Here is a 21,517-nt window from a genome sequence, read left to right on the forward strand (position 1 = left end):
TATGAGGCCAACATCACCCTAACACCAAAACCCGGCAGAGACTCAACAAGAAAAGAAAACTATAGGCCAATATCCATGATGAACATAGATGCAAAAATCTTCGATAAAATACTGGCAAGCTGATTGCAACAGCACATCAAAAAGCTTATCCACCATGATCAAGTAGGATTCATCCCGGGGATGCAAGGCTGGCTCAATATACACAAGTCTATAAATGTAATTCACCACATAAACAGAACCAAAGACAAAAACCACATGATTATCTCAATTGATGCAGAGAAGGCCTTCGACAAAATTCAGCAGCCCTTTATGCTAAAAACTCTCAATAAACTAGGTATCGATGGAACGTATCTCAAAATAATAAAAGCTATTTACAACAAACCCACAGACAATATCATACTGAATGGGCAAAAACTGGAAGCATTCCCTTTGAAATCGGGCACTAGACAAGGATGCCCTCTCTCACCACTCTTATTCACTATAGTACTGGAAGTTCTAGCCAGAGCAATCAGGCAAGAAAAAGAAATAAAGCATATTCAATTAGGAAAGGAGGAAGTCAAATTGTCTCTATTTGCAGACGACATGATTGTCTATCTAGAAGACCCCATCATCTCAGCCCAAAATCTCCTGAAACTGATAAGCAACTTCAGCAAAGTCTCAGGATACAAAATCAATGTGCAAAAATCACAAGCATTCCTATACACCAATAACAGACTTAAAGAAAGCCAAATCAAGAATGAACTGCCATTCACAATTGCTACAAAGAGAATAAAATACCTAGGAATACAACTAACAAGGAACGTAAAGGACCTCTTCAAGAAGAACTACAAACCACTGCTCAACGAAATAAGAGAGGACAGAAACAGATGGAGAAACATTCCATGTTCATAGTTAGGAAGAATTAATATCGTGAAAATGGCCATACTGCCCAACGTAATTTACAGATTCAACGCTATCCCCATCAAGCTACCAATGACCTTCTTCACAGAACTGGAAAAAACCACCTTAAACTTCATATGGAACCAAAAGAGAGCCCGCATAGCCAAGTCAATTCTAAGCAAAAAGAACAAAGTGGGAGGCATCACACTACCGGACATCAAACTATACTACAAGGCTACAGTAATCAAAACAGCATGGTACTGGTACCAAAACAGAGATATAGACCAATGGAACAGAACAGAGGCGTCGGAGGCGACACAACATATCTACAACCACCCGTTCTTTGACAAACCTGATAAAAACAAGCAATGGGGAAAGGATTCCCTGTTCAATAAGTGGTGTTGGGAAAACCGGCTAGCCATATGCAGAAAGCAGAAACTCGACCCCTTCCTGACACCTAACACTAAAATTGACTCCAGATAGATTAAAGACTTAAACATAAGACCTAACACCATAAAAACACTAGAAGGAAACCTAGGGAAAACCATTCAGGACATAGGCGTAGTCAAGGACTTTATGACCAAAACACCAAAAGCATTGGCAACAAAAGCCAAAATAGACAAATGGGACCTAATCAAACTCCACAGCTTCTGCACAGTGAAAGAAACAGTCAATAGAGTGAATCGGCAACCAACATAATGGGAAAAAATTTTTGCAGCCTACCCGTCTGACAAAGGGCTGATATCCAGAATTTACAACGAACTAAAACAGATTTACAAGAAAAAAACAAACAAGCCCATTCAAAAATGGGCGAAGGATATGAACAGATACTTTACAAAAGAAGACATACATGAGGCCAACAAACATATGAAAAAATGCTCATCATCACTGGTCATTAGAGAAATGCAAATCAAAACTACATTGATCACGCCAGTTAGAATGGCGATCATTAAAAAATCTGGAGACAACAGATGCTGGAGAGGATGTGGAGAAATAGGAACACTTTTACACTGTTGGTGGGAGTGTAAATTAGTTCAACCATTGTGGAAGACAGTGTGGCAATTCCTCAAGGACCTAGAAATAGAAATTCCATTTGACCCAGCAATCCCATTACTGGGCATATATCCAAAGGATTATAAATCGTTCTACTACAAGGACACATGCACACGAATGTTCATTGCAGCACAGTTTACAATAGCAAAGACCTGGAACCAACCCAAATGCCCATCGATGATAGACTGGACAGGAAAAATGTGGCACATATACACCATGGAATATTATGCAGCCATCAAAAACGATGAGTTTGCGTCCTTTGTAGGGACATGGATGAACCTGGAAACCATCATTCTCAGCAAACTGACAGAAGAACACAAAATCAAACACCACATGTTCTCACTCATAGGCGGGTGTTGAACAATGAGAACACATGGACACAGGGAGGGGAGCACTATACACTGGGGTCTTTTGGGGGGCAGTGGGGGAGACAGAGGTGGGGTGGGGAGTTGGGGAGGGATAGCATGGGGAGAAATGCCAGATATAGGTGAAGGGGAGGAAGGCAGCAAATCACACTGCCACGTATGCACCTATGCAACAACCTTGCATGTTTTTCACATGTACCCCAAAACCTAAAATGCAATAAAAAAAAAATTTGGAAATGCTGGTATCTCATAAATTTCTAAATCCTAGGAAGAAAAGCTTGTAGTGCTTCTGAATATAGAGAAGTTCCACTTAAGGGCAAAGTTCCCCTTGTAGACATATCAAAATATTACAAATTCTAAATTGAGACTAAATTCTCAAATGTGTTCTACTTGTTCTAAAATAATCTGTTCACAAATATAAAACTATAAATAATAAATTGTTATTTTCACACTATGGGAATCTCTAATATGAAAATGTATTCTATGAAAATAATTAAAAAAAAAAAAAGAATAGCTGTCTTCATGATTGTTTTATGAAAGTAGAACCATAAATCTTTTGAGTAGGTTTGATGGGAAGAGGAGGGTAAAAGCCCAAGTAACAAAGGGAAAAACAGATAAAGTGCACTTCGTCAAAATTCATCACATCTGTTCATCAAAGACCACTGTAAAAAGAGCAAACAGTCAATTGACAGAATGGAACATAATGTGCAAATCATACATCTGAAAGGTGATTACTATCTAGAAGAGGGGTCCCCAGGCCACAGATAAATACCACTCCTGGCCTCTTAGAAAACGGGCTGCATACCGCAGGAGGTGAGCACTGGGCAACCAAGCAAAGTGTCATCTGTATTTGCAGTTACACCATCCCTCACATTACTGCCTGAGCTCTGCTTCCCGCCAAATCAGTGGTGTCATTAGATTCTCATAGGAGCGTGAACCCTATTGCAAACTGGTTGTGTGAGGGATCCAGGTTGTTTGCACCTTATGGGAGTCTATCTAGTGCCCGATGATCTGAGGTGGAACAGTTTCATCCAGAAACCACTACCCCAACCCCCACCACACACACATCCCCGGTCCATGGAAAAACTGACATCCACAAGACCATGCTCTGGTGCCAGAAAGGTTGGGGATGTTCAAGAACATAGAGACCTTCAACAACCCAGTGACAATGAAAAAAATATCCTACCCAATTTAACAATGGCCAAAGAACGTCAAAAGACATGTCTCCAAAATAGATATAAAAATGGCCAATGAGCATATGAAATGATACTCAACATCACAAGCCCTTAGGGAATACAAAGTCAGAGCCACAGTGAGATACGACTTCAAGCTTATTAGGGTGGCTACGATGTTTCAATGCAAAATAACAAGTGCTGGGAGCATGTGGAGAAACTGGAACCCCTGAACACTGCTGCTGGGACTGGAAAATGGCATGGCCACTGTGGAAAATATTATGGCAATTCCTCAAAAAGTTTACCATATGATTCAGAGATACCACTTCTGGGTATACACCCTAAAGTACTGAAGGAAGAGAGTAGTACAGATGTTTGTACAGTGATATCCATAGCATTGCTCATTATTCACTACAAGCAAAAGAAGGAAAGAATGTAAAAGTCTACCTAAGGAGGTACCTCCAATGGAAGATTATTAGCTTTAAAAGTGGATGACACTCTGATACTTGCTATCACATGAATGAGTCTTTAAAATACACTAAATGAAATAAGCTTGACTCCCCATGAGGTTACAGGTACAGGCTGGAGAGGGAAGGTAATGGGGCAGGGGTAGGGGCTATAAACATTTGGACCCTTCTTCCAGCAGCTTTCTTGTGCCTTCAGGGCCTGCTTAAGCCTCATCTCACATAGATCATCTCTAGTTGGTAATGGAGAGCTGCTGTACTCGCCAAGCCTTCTGGCTGGGTGCATAAAACACCACCCGGCTCTTGTCCCACAGCCAGGTCTCATAGTAAATTGGAAGCCATGGTTAAGCAGTCACTCTACTAAGGCCCGGCGGACAGAGAAAGGCTTTTTCTCAAAAGCAGAGTAGTTATCCATGAGGATGGCATGGCTTTGCTCTAAAACCTTCAGGGTCTGTGCTGTCATTCATGTATAGTCATTCAAACTTTCTGCTAAAGTTTCTAAGAGCATCTCTATTTGCCACTGACACTTCAAACACCATTGCACCTGCTGAGTTCCAGGCCAGAGAAATGTGCATGGAAGCCTACTTCTGGTGCAGAGACTTCCCTTGTCCTGAGACTCACACAAAATTGACAGCTTTTTAGAACATTGCGTATGTAGGTGACTAGAATGTACCCATGTGAGCCAAATGTTGCCTCCAAAATCCAAAGAAGCTTACTAGGCATGTGCCCCTTTGTTGGTGATAGAAGGGGCCTCATGCAACAACTCTACTTGCATCTGAGAAGGAACATCTTTGCATGCTGCAGTCACTGGCTGCCTAAAAATTTCACTGAATGAGAAACCACCTGAACTTCTGTGGGATTTATTTCCTACAGTCTGACACACACAAATATTTTACCAGTATGACTAATGTCATGACCACCTCCTGACCACCAGGTCTCATCAGCGTAATGTCATCAATGTAAAAGACCAGCCTGATGTCTTCTGGAAGAAAAAAGTGAACAAAGCCTCTGTGGACTAATTTGGACACAGGGGAGTTGATATCAACTGAGGTGGGACAGTGAAGGCAGCGGATTGTGTCACGTGGAAGCTAATTGCTTCTGGTTGCCTTTACTTACAGGTAACAAGAATAAACCCACATATTTGCTGGATGGATAGATGTACACCTTGCACCATGGGATGTGTTAATTTGCTCAAGCAATGAAACCACATCTGGTGATTGCCCAAATCTGGTACAGCTGCACTTGCAGTGCCTATCTGGTGAAGCTGATGAGAACCCACTGTCATTCTCCAAGAGCCAATTGTTTTCTACACAGGCCAAATACATGAGTGAATGGAGATGTGGGGAAATCACCAGTCCTGGATCCTTCCAGTCCCTCACGGTTGCACTACTCTCTCCAGGTCCTCCAGGAACATGTTATTGCTTTTGCTTTTCTGTTTTTGTAGGTGGAGGCAGCTCTAATGGCTTCTGTTGGCCTTTGCTACCCTCGTAGACCTCCCCACACAGGTCGAAGAACCAATGTGAAATTCTGCCATTTGCTGCATGTGTCTATTCCACTTATGCCATTTGCTCCACAAATTCTGCCATTTGCTGAGTGTGTCTAGTCCACTATTCTAGTAGACAGACAAAGGCTTTTTCTCAAAACTGGAGTGGGTATCTACAAGGATGGCATGGCTTTGCTCCAAAATCTTCAGAGTTTGTGCTATAATTCATGTATAGGAGCCTGTTGAAATTTCTGAGTACCTCTACCTGCCACTGACGCTGAACAAATATCAGTGATGCTGAGTAAATACCATCTCTAATGGCCACTGAGTCTGAGAAATAAGCAACAAGAAACTCAGCAAATACCTACAGATAGATAGGGGGCTAACTGGGCAGCTGCCAAAGATCTTAATGTTATGATCCTGGTTAAACTTTAAACCAAACTGAAAATCTGATTATGTTTTCTTTTCACAACTAGTTATCAAGCCATGTGTAAATTCTCAAGAAATCTACTGTGCAAACATAAATGATTTTATCATTCACATCCGGATTCTTATGAATTCTATTGCATCAGTTTTTCATAAAGCAGTTATAGAAAAAGACATTTGTTACGGAAACAGCAAGACGCTCAGAATAGATAAACAATTTCCTGCCCTTGTTGAATTGTTAGGAAATAAAAATTGCTTGATTCATAATGACCGAGACCAGCTCGGCCATAGAGATTCCCACCTAGGTGGTGCTGAAGGAATTGAGAAATAGACACCCAGATAGCACCAGCAAAGTGGGTCTATCCAGGGGGCCAACAGTCTTCCAACTTGAGATCCTCAGGGGGCTGACAGCATTCCGGGCTGAAGGCCTCGAGCAGACTCTGATCCACACATTTATTCTCTCTGAACAGGTGATGATTATTAACAAACAGATGGTCAGCATTTTCTCATAACACAAAAATATACCCAGTAGGCAGCTGGTGCCCACCTACAACTGATCACACGAGGGAGCCAAGGGTCAGATGTCCCATGCTTAAAGAATTGTTTTAACCGGTGTATGATATTTATGCATTGTCCTGCCACTTTAGGATGCCCCAAGGAGTTTTCTATTTGGGGGTAGGGATGGCTAGGTTTTCCTTGCCATCATTCTTCCTGGCAAACAATATATTCTATCGTACACTCAGCATTTCTCAGCAATCAAACACTCAGCATTTCTCAACACATAATTGTTCTATGAAAGTAGGACCATAAGATTTTCCTGTAGGTATAAGAAAGCTATCATAGAAAGAGGAGGGTAGGACAGCGTGGAGGTTTCTGGACTGGGAGAGGGGACTTGGGGCTTGAATAACTAAGTCACAGGGTAGGAGGGGCTATGTTAGAGCTGAGCAGGGGTGAGTAGGAGCCACACTATCTACACTAAAAACACAGGGTGGGCACTCATGGGGGTCCCCTTCCCCCTACATGGACTCCAAAGATCACAAGTCCCTTCACTCAACAGGAAAACCAAGAATGAAACTCCTATGCTCTCCCTCTGAGTTAAGGAATAAACGATATAAAACTTCATGTCTTGAATTGTTGAGGCACAGACTTAGAAAAAGGGAATTTATTTATTTAAATAGTGCTCATGCATGATTATGCCCTGATTCCATCTCCCACCTCAGGCTGAGAAAGAGAAAAGCCATTTCACAGAGGAGGATCTGCAGGCTCAAAGAATGAGGAAGGCAGGCACTACTTTGTAGACTGTAAATCTTGGTAAGAGATGGGCCTGGTGCGGTGGCTCACGCCTGTAATCCCAGCACTTTGGGAGGCAGACGCGGGTGGATCACGAGGTCAGGAGGTCAAGACCATCCTGGCTAACATGGTGAAACCCCATATCTACTAAAAATACTAAACATTAGCAGCCATGGTGGCATGCACCTGTAGTTTCAGCTAATTGGGAGGCTGAGGCAGAAGAATCGCTTGAACCTGGGAGGAGGAGGTTGCAGTGAGCCAAAGACATGGATGCAAGGTGAACCCTTTGGTCAGGGCACACATTGTCCAATCTCACTGATGACCTCCCCTTCAGCCTCTATTCCCCGCCCACAGACTCACCCATGGACATGGGGTAAGATACCTCTATTGCCAGTCCTGCAGCACCCACTACTGCCCCGTCTCCTGCAGGAGCCTGGGCCTTGATCTCAGAAAACCTTTTCTTATATCCAGCCCTCTCCTAAGAGTGGCTTTTCCCTGGAGCCTCTTCCTTTTGGGTGGCCTCTGGGCAAGCCCCATTCATCCAAGATGCTCTAAAGATTCTAATCCTCAGACGGTCTTCATTCCTGCCTTCCCAGGAAGGCTGTGCAGGTTCTGCATAATTATGTCTACTTGGTAAGCAAAAACAGTAAGATTTGATTTACATTTCAGGGAGTCTACAGTCTGTCTGAAAAGTTTTTCTAAAGAAGAAATAATCTGCATTAGGAGACTATAATAATTTTGGTTAGAAAGCCATATTTGCAATTGTATCAAACTGAACCCCTCAATGTACAATCTAGAGTAAAACTGGTATCTATGTGTTGGCATATTCATAAAACTCCAGAGTGTAGAGCAGTGAAAATGAAGGAATTCGAGCTCCACATAGCAATATCAATGAACCCTAAAAACAAAAATGTGAAGAAAACTTGCATGACCCGAAAAAAGACCTAAGAGAGCAGGCATTTTCAAGCAACATTCCACAACACAGTGGAACTAAAAGGAATGCAAAGAAGAAAGGCAGGAGCATGTTCGCCTGTGGGGGCAAGAAGACCCCATGGTGGGTTAAAAACAGACAGACCCAAAGTGTGTTAGCAACAGGCTGTGCGTAGAATTGGAGTGGTTACTCAAGTGCTAGATTAATAATTACTTATCATAATATACAGTTCTTTAATAATTATTATCAAGTTTCTTATAAATGGTTTACATTCACTGATTATAAAACTGAAAAGCAAAATTTTTAAAAAAGAGCAATTTATAGATTCAATGCTATCTCCATCAAGCTACCGTTGACTTTCTTCACAGAATTGGAAAAAACCACCTTAAATTTCACATGGAACCAAAAAAGAGCCCACATAGCCAAGACAATCCTAACAGGAGGGGAGCAAAAAAAAAAAAAAGCTGAAGGCACCTGACTTCAAACTATACTACAAGGCTATAGTAATCAAAACAGCATGGTACTGGTAGCATAACATTGATATAGATCAGTGGAACAGAACAGATGCCTCAGAAATAATGCCATACATCTACAACCATCTGATCTTTGACAAACCTGACAAAAACAAGTAATGGGGAAAAGATTCCCTATTTAATAAATGGTGTTGGGAGAAACAATGTCTCTGAAATGTTGATTCACATGAACTCCCAGAAAGGAAGAATAAGCTGCAGCTAGAGCATAGGTGTGTGAGAGAAGGAAGGGAGTAGCCCTCACCTGGCAGAGACAAGGGGCCTTCTGAGGGGGAAGAAGGAAGCAAGGACTATCTCAACTCCTCTCCACAGGTCCTGCTGAGGATCAAGGCCAGTGACCACCCAGAAACTCTGGAACAAACAGAAGCATTACATTTTATGGCCAACACCTTTCTCCAGAATCCCCACCTTTCTCTTTTAAACTATTGCACAAATTAGGACAATGTACACCTTCCGGGTAGATTCTGCACAGTGGAGAAAAAACTTCATGAGAGGCACAGAGGCTGGACTGCACAACCCTTCACTCCATCATTCTTATCTGTGCATTTCCCTGTTACTCCTTCCTCCCCCTGGTACCTCCACCACGGTGATTTCTGCTGCATCACAGACACAGGCCTGCAAACAGGGGTGGTGGTGTCAAGGTTACAGTGAGCTAGGATTGCATGACTGCACGTACGCCTGGGCAATAGAATGTGACCCTATCTCAAAAGAGAACAAATATCAGCCACTTGTAGATTTCCTCCAGTTATTTTGCCGGCCCACACTCTTTATTTGTGGAAGTGCTGAAGCTGTGCTCTTAACAATTTGTGCCCCTTCTGGGAAGGACGTCCATGGCCCTTGATGATTGTGAGGCATGTGCATCCCACACACACGGGTATACTGTTCTCTTGTTATTTCCCTCTCTCTTTCAACAAGTATTACTTCTCACTGGAGTGAATTACTTTACTGTTACATCCTCATATCTTGCTTTCACAGTTTCAGACTTGAAAATGAAGGCAGGGCAGTGTTCCAGAAGAACCCACCCTCTTCTTTCAGTAACATCTCACAGGCCCTATACATGCCAGGGATTAGGGTAAAAGTTTTACATATATTTACTGTTCTATCCATGTGAACCTCCTACAAAGAAGAAATTTCTAGTAATCCTCTTTGGATGGGGGAAACTGAGATAGAGAACATTTAAGGAATAGATCTAAGATGGCACTGCTAGGAAGAGGCGAAATAAGGACAGAAATCCAGGCAGCCTGGCTCCTGATGCCTTGCTCATAACTATGCCTCCACCCCTGTTTCCTCAGGAATAAGGGGCCTGACTGTGGTAGGGTGGGAATGAGGAGGCCTGAGTCTGCCCTTGGTCTTGAACCTCCTGCATGTTGAGAATCTCTTACAGAAGGGTAGCCCGTACCTGGCCCTGCCCGTCTCATCCACTCTCAATCTCCGTGGCAGGCACCACATACAGGGCCTGTGTACCTGTCTGTTGGATCCTGAGTGACAATCAGAGGGACACCGATCCTCCCTTTTGTGTGAGTACTCCATGGTCCAAGGATGGTGCGTAGTGGAGGAAGAGGGAGAATATTGACTTAGGAGGTGGTCTCATGTGAGTGATGTGGAAATGTCTAGCTGGCAGCATGGAGGCACCATGCAGGTGAAGGTCCTGGAGACCCTCCAGCACCAGGCATGAAACTTGTAGTTCCTGCACTGTGGGCCAGTCATACGGCCTAGGGGAGAAGGACACTCAGTGGGTTTGGGCTGTGGCTCTTTATCAAGGAGCATAGAATTTTCAAGGAATGGATAACTCATACCCTCAGGTCAGTTACTGTGGCTCAGTTTCCATCTGGGAACACGGGGCAGAGCGTCTCACTTCTGAAGGGCAGGAGGAGCTGAAGCAACCCCACAGGGATGAGGGTTGTAGTAGCACCAGAAAGGCTTCTGTCTGCCCTGTGGAAAAGGGGGAAGGAATTTCTATGTGTGTCCTGTCTGTGCCCCACAAGGGAGGGTTCTGCACAATTTGCGGTGTGCTTTACCCTCAGCAACGACCCACAGCCCCAGGTGTATTTCCACACAGGGATGAATGAGGACTCAGACATCAGTTTCCACTTCTGAGTGTATCTTGGCCACTGTGTAGTCATGAACACTCATTAATGTGAGGCCTGGACATGTGAGGTTACATACCACAATGTGCCCCTCAAAGATGGAAAACAATTTGACCTGGGCCTCTCAGTGCTGAACAAGGAGTAGCAGGTGAGCACCCAGGAGCTCCCAGCACGTGGCCTTTATGGGCGTCCAGAGCAGGAGGCAGCTCTCCCTGAGATGGCCCCATGAGTCCCTTGGGCTCTTTCCATTACTACCCTTGCCCCAGGCTTTTCATCACAGACCACCTTCTGCTTGCACTGCCATTTTCAGCTCCTTTCCTAAATCTCACCAGGGTCAAGGTCAGCTTAACTGCCATTTCCCCCAAGGTACGGAAGCTCCACTGTCTTTTCTTACAGTGCTCATTTCTACTTAGGCCGTTACTTATACTTTCATTTAGCTGAATGAATACAATGTGTTAGAATAAAATTGTTGTAGTCAGTCAAAAATTAAGCCTTTGCCTCACTCCTGGACTCCAGTTTGACTCCTGAGAACATTACCAGTGCTCTGCTCTCCTTGCAGAGGAAACCTATGCCTATAGAAGCACATAGGTCTACGATTTCATTTGCTTTTTAAACAAATCCTGGTGTAAACTGCTCTACACATCACACATTACAAGTTGATTTGTTCTTAAAGAATATGTCTTGAGGACATCACCTATCCATGGTGCTGCCTGAGTTTTTAAAGACTGCATAGTATCTCAATAGGAGTACACAAAATTATTGAACTTGACCTTTTTGATGGGCATTTAGGTTGTTTCCGATGTTTTGCTCTCACAAATAATGCCATAGTAAGCTCTCTAATCAACCCTTTTGTCGTTATCAACCTTCTGATACTGATATTGGAAGATAATTACAAAGAAATGGAATAACTGGGTCAAAAATGGGTGCATTGAAAATCGGATATATTAGCACCTATAAGGTAACTTTCTCTATAGACCTCAGTAGTAAAGAATATGTTCAAACTTTCTGGCCTTCCCTAATGTTTATGCCCAAAGATTTACATTTTATTCACATTTAAGTTGAGAATCTTTTCATATGCTAATCAGCTATTAAAACTAATATCGTATGTTTTGCAACACTTGTCCTGTTTTAACTCTCTAGGAACACATGAGTTTCATTCTTGGCCACCACCAGCTCAGATCTCAGAGACTGTAAAGAAAAACAAGGCCATTGACAGTGAATGGCAGTCATAGTTCATGGAACTGAAATATAGGCACTGCATGAACATTATCAAGCATTAACCATGTGTTTAACCCTGTGCAAGACACAGGGATTCAAGGTCACAGGACATAGTCTCTGGCCATGGGGAAATTCAAGGCTAGAGTGGAGGTTAAGCAAACAGAAGAGACTGTGTAACACAAAGTGGTAGAATCCCACTGGAAGAATGAGAGAAAACATTGAAAATACGGTGTGCGACTGTTTGAAATAGCTAGAAAGGTAGTCTGTAAACAGAAGCCTCTCTGATGCAATCTGAAACTGCCTTTTTTTTTCTTTCTCTCTTTTTCTCTTTCCTTTCCTTCCTTCCCTCCCTCCCTTCCTTCCTTCCTTCTCTCCCCTTCCTTCTCTTCTCTTCTCTTCTCCTCTTTCTGATGGCGTTTTGTTCTTGTTTCCCCAGCTAGGGTGCAATGGTGTGACCTCGGCTTGTTGCAACCTTCACTTTTCGGGTTCCAGTAGTTCTCCTGCCTCAGCCTCCTGAGCAGCTGGGATTACAGGCATGTGCCACCATGCCTGGCTAATTTTCTGTTTTTAGTAGAGATGGGGTTTAGCCATGATGGTCAGGCTGGTCTCCAACTCCTGACCTTAGGTGATCCTCCCACCTTGGCCTCCCAAAGAGTTGGGATTACAGGCGTAAGCCACTGCACCTGGCTGAAACTGCCTTTCTTATGCAACCTGAAACTGAACAAATAATCACAGACAGATTTGGGGCCCAAAGGAGCTACCAAGGGCTCTTCATTACTTTCCTTAGCTGTGACCCTGGGTGAACTTTTAAGAAAATGGAACATCTGGCCGGGCGCAGTGGCTCAAGCCTGTAATACCAGCACTTTGGGAGGCCGAGGCGGGTGGATCACGAGGTCAAGAGATCGAGACCATCCTGGTCAACATGGTGAAACCCCGTCTCTACTAATACAAAAAATTAGCTGGGCATGCTGGCGCATGCCTGTAATCCCAGCTACTCAGGAGGCTGAGGCAGGACAATTGCCTGAACCCAGGAGGCGGAGATTGCGGTGAGCCGAGATTGCGCCATTGCACTCCAGCCTGGGTAACAAGAGCGAAACTCCATCTCAAAAAAAAAAAAGGAAATGGAAAATCTGATTAGGTTTCCTTTGCACACCTCGTTACAAAGCCAGTTTCTCAAGAAGTCCATGGTGCAATTTCTCAAGAAGTCCATGGTGCAGTTTCTCAAGAAATCCATGGTGCAGACATAAATGATTTCATAATTCACTGGGTACTGATGTACAATTAGTAGTTTTCTTGTGCAGTGTTGTAGGTACTAGGACAGAGTACAGAGTAGGCTGAAAGTGTGTTTGGTTGAATACTGTCTGCCTGATGCATTTGTGTGTGTGTGTGTGTGTGTGTGTGTGTATGGTACATGGCCAACACTGTTAAAACTTGGCCCATCAATCCCTGCCATGTTTTGTGAAAATGCTGCAAGTGTGCAGCAGTGTGTACCTGACCTCAATGTGTGTCTGTGACTGACGTAATAACCACACTCCCCATTGTCAAGGTATCCCTCTTTCTATGTGACCATGGGATTCCCAGAGCCAGCTAATAGCATAATCCCTTCTCACTCAAACCCTTACACTTGGTCATTAAAACTTCACCAGATTTCCCAGGATTTGGGTCTTACTTTAAGGGGGAAAAGAGGAAGTGGTCTTCTCCAAGAGGGGCCAGGGGATTCTATGGGAAACATCAATAAATCAAAGAAGGCAAATCTTCCTGTGACACAAGGAGGGAGTGACAAGGTCCCTAGGATGTCTGAGAATACATCAGGAACAACATCCTTCAGTAGCCCCTACTTTATGTCAGACACTTTGACCCAAGTGGCCCTCTTTGGCAATCAGTCCCACTCAGTCCCCATTGGCTTACATGCCTCTCACACAGTAAACACACTAACCCTGTAAAGAACTCTTGAAACCGACACAATTACAGGAACAAACTCAGAGTGAACTCCAGTATTTTATCATCTTATTAGGATGTGGTGTCCATGAGGTGACTACAAATTGTCTGGTGCACTTTCTCTCAACATAGGCACTAAAGGAACCCATCATCAGCTCTATACACATCAGACACACAAGATGGAAACAGACATGGGAAAATTCAATGAGCATGCCTATTTTAGAGTGCAAAAGAAAAAGGACAGCAGACACTAGGCCATATCATTGCTGAAACCTTCCAGAAATCTATTTTCTCTTTTTTGTAGGTAGAGGCAGCTCTAATGGCTTCCATTATCCTTAGCTACCATCATAGCCCTCTTTGTATGGGTGACCAAATCAATGTGAAATTCTACGACTTTCTGAATCTGTCCAATCCTTTTATCCAACTTGAAATTGAGCAAATAACCACAGATCAATTTGGGACCCACAGGGAGGCTGCCAAGAGCTCTTCATTACTTCACCTCCTTTTGACCCTGGGTAAACTTTAAAGTTAACTGAAAATCTGACCATGTTTCCTTTGCACACCTAGCTACAAGGCTAGGTACAGTTTCCCAAGAAATCCATGGTGCAGACATAAGTGATTTCATAGTTCACTGCTGGAATCTTGCAAATTCTATCACATCACTGTTACAGAGAGAAGTTATAGAAAAGACCTTTGTTTATTAAGAAAACAGCAAAACACTCAGAGTAGATGTAAAACTGACTGTCCTGGGTGAACTGGCAGGAAATAAAAAATTTTCAATTCATGGCTGTTTTATTCAAGCAGAGCCATAGGACTTTCCCACAGGTGTCAGAAAGGCTGTAATAGAAAGAGAAGGCTAAGGGCGTGCATGCAGGCTTCTGGACTGGGAGAGGATTTGGAATGTGAAAAACTGAGTGAGTAGCAGGGTGGGAGGGAATGTGTCTGAGCTGAGCATGGCTGAGTGGGAGCCACACTCTACAGTGAAAAGAGAGCGGGGCACTTGTGGGGGCTCCCTTCTACCTACCTGAAGTCTACAGTTCACAGGTCCCTCCACTCAACCAGAAAAAACAAAAATAAAACTCCTATGCTGTCTCCTTCTCAGGTTAGGCATGGGGAATATGCAACTTCATTTCAGGAAAGGTTGAGACCCAGACTTAGAAAAAGCTAACTTGTTCATGTAAAGAGTGCTCATGGATGACCACGCCCTGCTCCCACCCTCCCTGCAGACTGAGAAAGGAAAAAGCCATTTCACAGAGGAGAAGCTGCAGGCTCCCGTAGTGCCCAGGGCAGTCACTGCTTTGCAGAGTGTCAACCCTGGCTGGAGAAGGATGCAAGGTGAAGTCTTTGACCAGAGCACACAGTATCAGCTCTCCCTGATGGTCTTCCTTGCAGGTCCCATTCTTCTCCCCCCACTAACATGGGGTTATAACACCTCCATTGCCATCCCCTGCGGTGCCTACCACTGTAACCTATCCCACGTCAGAGCCTGGACCTTGATCTAAGAAGACCGCTCCTGACCCAACACTCCATTCCTAAGAGTGACTTTTCTCCTTGGAATGTCTGCTTTTGGGTGGACCCTGGGCAGCCCCATCTGTCAGAGGGCCTCTAAAGATTCGAATCCTCAGTGTGTCATGATTCTTGCCTTCTCAGTAAGTCTCCATTTGCCTTATCAACAATTACTTGCATTTACAGTCAGAAAGGGAGAGATGTGTTTTAAATTTCAGGGAGTCTATGATATGTCCTGGAATTTTTCATGAAAAAAAAGAAGATCAGCATGAGGAGACTGGGACAATTTTGTGTAGAAAGCAATGGTTGCAACTGTCCCAAGCTGGGACCCTCCCAATGTCCATCAAGAGTAAAACTGGTATGTATGTGTTGATCTATTTATAAAACTTCAGAGTGTACAGCAGTGAAAAGGAAGGAACTACAGCTGCGCACAGCAATATAGATGAATCCTAATGTGAACAGAAATGTGAACTAAAGATGCACGACCCAGAAGGAGCCCTCCAGGAAAATCACCTACAAGCAACATTCAGCAAAGCAGTGAAACTAAAAGAAAAGCAAAGAGGAAAGGCAGAAGCAGGACTGCCCATGGGGGCAAGAAGGTTATGTGGCATGGAAGTGACAGATAGGAACCGATGGGCGTCACCAATAGGCCATGCCTAATATTGAAGTGCGATTTTAATAATCACTCACCACAATACGGATTCTTTGGTAACCTGGATCAACTTTTTGAAAACACCTTAAATTTATAGTCAATGAAACTGAAGAGGAAAATAAAGAAAGAGAGGGAACAAATGGAAGGAGGGAAATTCTAACACATTCCTTCTTCAAATTCTAATATAGGTTTTCCAGATGTTTTCTATGATCACAGAAAGAGAACTTGAGGAAAGGTCCTGAGTCTTCCACCTCGGGTGAAGACTTCACTACGGCTGAAGTCCAATCACCTGCACCTGCACCTGTCCTCACATGGGTCTGGAGCTAAGGAGCACACAAATCAAGGACTAGACTTAAGAATCTCGCCTGTCTCCTTGAATCTGCAGGAGAAGCAGGAACTCTGAGATTTCAATTCACATGGACACCCAAAGAGAAAGAAGATGGTGTGGCTGGAGCCCAGGTGTGTGAGAAAAACAGGAGAGTAGTTACCACTCACCAGAGCCAAGAGGGCTGGGGTGGGCTCATGAGGACACAAGGACTTTCTCCACCTCTCTCCCAAATTTCTGCTGAGGATCAAGGTCAGTGCTCTCTCAGAGACTCAGGAGCAAAGAACAGGATTACATTCGAGGGCCAAAGCCTTTTCCACAATCCCCACCTGTTTCTCATTGTACAAGTTAGAAAAATGCACACCTGCCAGGTGGATAATGCACAGTGGAGAAAATGCCTCAGGACAGGCATGGAGGATGAACATTAAAACCTCTCACTGCATCATCCTTATCTGTGCATTTCCCTGGTGATCCCCTTTCCTCCCCTGATACCTCCCTTCCTGTCTGTCATAGGCCTGCAAACAGGTGTGGTTGTGACTAAGCTTCTTTCTAACATTTTACATCCTATCCCACAGGGAAACCTTGCTGGGAGGGGCTTGGAAACAGGAACGAAGCCAGAGGGCAGGGCTGCCAGGGACCATTTAAATGCTGCAACTCCAAGACATCCACACAGAAGACTGGACACAATTTGGAACAGCCACCCAGAAGGAGACAACAATGTCACCACTACCTGTGAGTTGAAAAGGCACAGCCTTCAATAATCTCAAGTCACAGAAAAAAGAGGGAGATTTTATGAGATGCAAATATGAGCATTTCTACTGTGAATACTTAGAGTTGTAAGCTTGTGAATGAGATAACCTAGGGCTCTCACGTCTGAGATGCTTGTGGGTGTGGGGTGTGGACCCTCAGCCGCTGTAACCCTCTGTGACCCAGTGATGGTTTCTGATGAGAATGGTGTCTGTTGAGATTATATGAGTTTAGGTGGGAGGTGGATGGCCCATCAGGACATGCGGGTATATGCGTGAGTCTAAGGGGGTGACTATGCTTTGTCTAAGGGGGTAACTGTGATGTGACTGTGTGTGAGCACAGCCAGATCAGTGTGTGAGCATCTTTATATGCACAGCGAGTGGGCATGTGTGACTCTGAGTGGTGCGGCTCCGTGTGACTGTGGGTGTGTTGGGATGTGACTGGGTGTTGAACTGGAAACATGAATGTGGCCTTCTGTGCATGTGAAGGTTCCTCCGCACACAGTCGCGCCTCTGATGAAGTAGCTGTGCCTCTTCCCATGTGTGTCAACATGGATTCCAGGTGGCAGAAATGGTGGGGATTTTGGGGACTGTGAGTAACCAAGGACCGGTCTCCGAGCATTCATGAGAGCAGAATGCACAAATTCTAGGGAGTCTCTTCTCATGCAGAGTTGGGGAGAAGGAGGCGGGCTTTGTTGGAGTGCATCTGCAGGTGAGATCTGCACACAGTGACCACTGGCTCCTGCCTCCAGCCTCAGGTCTCTCCCTGTCCCACATCCTAGCCTGTCCTTCACACTGAGCACCAGGATGGTGGGCAGATTTTGATTCACTAGGTAAGAATATGGGGGGACTTGGTTTCAGAGATGGAATCACCCAAAACCAGCAAGGAACTTTAGCTTCAGTTCAGACAGAGCTTACATTGGATATTCATCAAGAAGTTTGCTCAGGTCTATAATCCCAGCACTTTGGGAGGCTGAGGTTAAAGGATCACCCGAGGCCAGGGGTTGGAGACCAGCCTGGGCAACACAGCAAGATTCTCTTTCCAAACATTTAAACATTTGCTGGGCATGCTGATGTGTGCCTATAGTCAGTCCCAGATGCTTGGGGACTGAGGCTGGAGGATTGCTGCTGGCCAGGCATTCAAGGCTGCAATGAGCTGTGATGGTGCCACTGCACTCCGGGGATTAGGGTAAAGGTTTTACACACATTAACTCCTATATTACTGAAAACACACTACAAAGTAGGACTTTTAGAAAATCCTGCCTGTATTGGGGAAACTGAGGTGGGGGAGTTCAAGTAGTAAATCTAACATCACACTTGCTGGCTGGGTAAAGTGATTCACCCCTGTACATCAGCCGTTTGGGAGGCCAAAGCAAGAGGATCTTTTGAACCTAGGAGCTCCAGACCAACTTGGGCAACATCAAGAGACCCTGACTCTCCACAAACATAAAATATGAGCTGGTTCTGTGGTGTGGACCTGTAGTCTCAGCTACTTAGGGGGCTGAGGTGAGAGGATTGCTGGAGCCCTGGAGGTTGAGGCTGCAGTGAATGAGCAGTGACGGGCCCACTGCACTCAAGTCTGGGGAATATAATAAGACCCCCTTAAGAATAGTGTTCAAAAATGTTAACCTCTCACTTCTAGTAGAAGACAGAATCAAGGAGAAAATTGAGGCAGCCCAGTTTCTGAACCTCTGCTTTTAAGTATGTATTCAAGAATACAGGGTTCTGATTGTGGTAAGGTGGGAGAAGGGAGGCCTCAGGGTCTACCCTACAACGTCTAACCAACTGCCTAAAGGGAATCTGTTACAGGAGGGGAGGCCCTACATGGCCCTGTGCCTCTCACTGAATCTCAATTTTCTGGCAGGTGCCATACACAGAGCCTGTGTCCCTGCGTATTGGTTCTTCTGTGACAATCAAAGGGAAACCTGTCCAACCTTTCATGTGAGTATTTTTGTGTCCAAGGGTGGTGGGGTGGAGGAGAAGGGAGAATATTTACCCAGTGGGTGACCTCATGTGAGTGATGTGGAAATGTCTAGCTGGCAGGATGGAGGCACCATGTAGGTTGCAGGTCCTGGAGACCCTCCAGCACCAGGCATGAAACCTGCAGTGGCTGCACTGTGGGCCAGTTATGAGGCCTAGGGGAGGAGGACAGTCAGGGGTTGAGATTGTGGCTCTTTTTCTATAAAGGGCCACAAAATTTTCATGGGGTGGACACTCATAAGGATAGTGACTGTAGTTCAGTTTCTGTCTGGGAATGAGGGGCAGAGCATCTTCTCCCACCCTTCCCTAGGGCAGGAGGAGCTGAAGCAGCCCCACAGAGAGGAAGCCTGCATTATCACCAGGAAGGCTTCTGTCTGCCCTGGAGAAAAATGGGAAGGATTTGTGGGTACGTTGTGTGTGTACCCAACAAGACAGGGACCTGCTCAACACACTGTGTGCTTTGTCTTCAGCAATGAACCACAGCTACAGGTGGATTTCCACACTGCGATGGATGAGGTCTCAGACATCGCTTTCCATTTCCAAGTGTTCTTTGGCCGTTATGTGGCCATGAACAGCCGTGAGAATGGGGTCTGGAAGCAAGAGGTGCAATCCAAGAATATGCCCTTTGAGGATGGCAAAGAGTTTGAGCTGTGCATCTCAGTGCTGGACAATGTGTACCAGGTGAGTGCCCAAGGAACTCCCAGCACCCGGCCTCCATGGGCTCCCAGAGCAAGAGACATCTCTCTCTGTCCTGGCTCCAAGAGTTTCTTGGGGTCTATCTCCCATAATTACCTCTGTCTCGAGCTTTTCCTCACACGCAGAGGGGATACCTTAACTTTTATAATTTTCCTCTCTCTTTCAGCAAGCGTTGTTGCGTGCACTGCCATCATCTCTGCTTGCACTGCCATCCACAGCTCCTTCCCAAATCTGACCATTTCCTCCATGGTGGAGAATCTCCTCTATCTTCATCCACAGTTCTCATTTCCACTTATGCTATTATTTCAATTTTCATGTAGCTAAATGAATAAAACTGTTTCAGTTAGTCCAATATGAAGACTTTCTGTTACTCTTGATGCCAGAGCCTCAGAAGAATATTACTAGCGTCTCTCCTCTTCTTCTATAGATAGTCTATGCTTATGGGCGCATATATATACACACACATATGTATTTTCCTTTCTTTTAAACAGATGCTGGCATAGATTTCTCTACACATAACACTTAAAGAACTACAGTTATTTGTACCTAAATTATATACCTTGGAGAAATCATCTATCCATGGTGCTGTCTCATTTTTTAAGGATTGCCTATTATTCCCCTCAAAAAATTACCAAAACTTGTTAAATATGACCTTTACAAAAGCACTGAGGTTGTTTCAAATGTTTTGCTCTCACAAGGGATGCTGTATTAGCTTCCTAATTATTAGAAACCTTTTATCATTATCAACCTTCCAATGCTTACATTGGAAGGTAATTACAAACAAATGGAATAACCTGTTCAAAATTGTTTGCTTTAAATTAGAGAATACAACCTAGAAGAGGACTTCCTATATAGCCTTAGTAATGAAAGACGTGATCAAACTTTCTAACATTTCAAAATGTATGCTAAAGGATTCACATTTTATTCAGATTTAAGTCAGGGATTTTCCTCCTATGTTTGTAAGATGCTAAAGGTGATATCTAATGATTTGCAACATCTGTGCATTTCCATCTCTCTCAGAACACTTGGGTTTTATTCTTTTACACCACCAGCTGAGATCTGGGCTACTCCAAAGAGAAGCTGGGCCATGAGCAATGAATGTGAGTCAGTTCACGTAACTGAAACGTATGCATTCAATGAACACTGTCAAGCACTAACCCCGCGGCAGGCCCTGTGCAAGATGATGAGATTCAAGTTTATGAGACACAGTACCTGACCATGGGGATCTTCCAGGATAGAGAGAAGACCAAACAAACACATATTACACAGAGTGGTAGAACCTCTCTGGAGAATGAGAGGAAATGCTGAAAATATAGTGAGCAACTATCTCAAATAATCACAAAAGGTAGTCTGTAAAAAGAAGTGTGTCTACTGGCTTCAGATTATACATATAATTAGGTGTTTTCTGGTTGCATGTTGCAGGTACTAGGACATAGTGGAGAGCAAGTTGAAAGCTTGTTTAGTGAAATACTGTCTTTCTGATGCATTTTTCTTCTTCTAGGTAATGGTCAATGGCCAGTTCTCTTACACCTTTGACCATCGACTCCCACAAGGGTCTGTGAAGATGGTGCAAGTGTGGAGAGATATCTCCCTTACCTCAATGAGTGTCCAGAATTAAGAGTGATAGCCAGACTCTTCACTTTCAAAAAGTTCCTGTTTCTATGTGGCCATGGATTCCCAGAGCTGGCTAACAACATGATTGATCTCTCCTCACTTCAATTCTTACACTTGCTCATTAAAACTTCACCAAACTTTACAGAATTTGGTTCTTTCTTT

The 21,517-nt window shown here is 44.2% G+C and overlaps 1 protein-coding gene and 1 long non-coding RNA gene across 2 annotated transcripts in view; one reads left to right on the forward strand and one right to left on the reverse strand.

The window, feature by feature from the left end:
- LOC110568166 (uncharacterized) overlaps window positions 1–10,379 on the reverse strand; it is a 56,543-nt gene extending 46,164 nt beyond the window's left edge. The window contains exon 1 of the long non-coding RNA XR_002478494.2: window positions 8,838–10,379. This is a non-coding gene — a long non-coding RNA (uncharacterized LOC110568166). The remainder of the gene's footprint in view (window positions 1–8,837) is intronic.
- A 6,575-nt stretch (window positions 10,380–16,954) lies between these two features.
- Window positions 16,955–21,502, forward strand: CLC (Charcot-Leyden crystal galectin). The gene is made up of 4 exons (XM_012461359.2): window positions 16,955–17,051; window positions 18,930–19,006; window positions 19,516–19,726; window positions 21,243–21,502. Exons 1-4 carry the CDS (start codon window positions 16,965–16,967, stop codon window positions 21,357–21,359), a joined length of 492 nt encoding a protein of 163 aa, XP_012316782.1. The 5' UTR covers window positions 16,955–16,964; the 3' UTR covers window positions 21,360–21,502.
- The last annotated feature ends 15 nt before the right edge of the window (window positions 21,503–21,517 follow it).

Source organism: Aotus nancymaae, unplaced genomic scaffold, assembly GCF_030222135.1.
Source record: "Aotus nancymaae isolate 86718 unplaced genomic scaffold, 86718_ANA_hifiasm-v0.15.2.pri h1tg000028l, whole genome shotgun sequence".
Taxonomy (NCBI): domain Eukaryota; kingdom Metazoa; phylum Chordata; class Mammalia; order Primates; family Aotidae; genus Aotus; species Aotus nancymaae.

Bases quoted from the DNA above. Each gene is read 5' to 3' on its own strand.
- CLC (XM_012461359.2), top strand. From the start codon at position 16,965: ATGCTGCAACTCCAAGACATCCACACAGAAGACTGGACACAATTTGGA. The intron at 19,007-19,515 runs GTGAGTATTTTT...CTTTGTCTTCAG, and splicing joins AAACCTGTCCAACCTTTCAT to CAATGAACCACAGCTACAGG. The intron at 19,727-21,242 runs GTGAGTGCCCAA...TTCTTCTTCTAG, and splicing joins TGCTGGACAATGTGTACCAG to GTAATGGTCAATGGCCAGTT.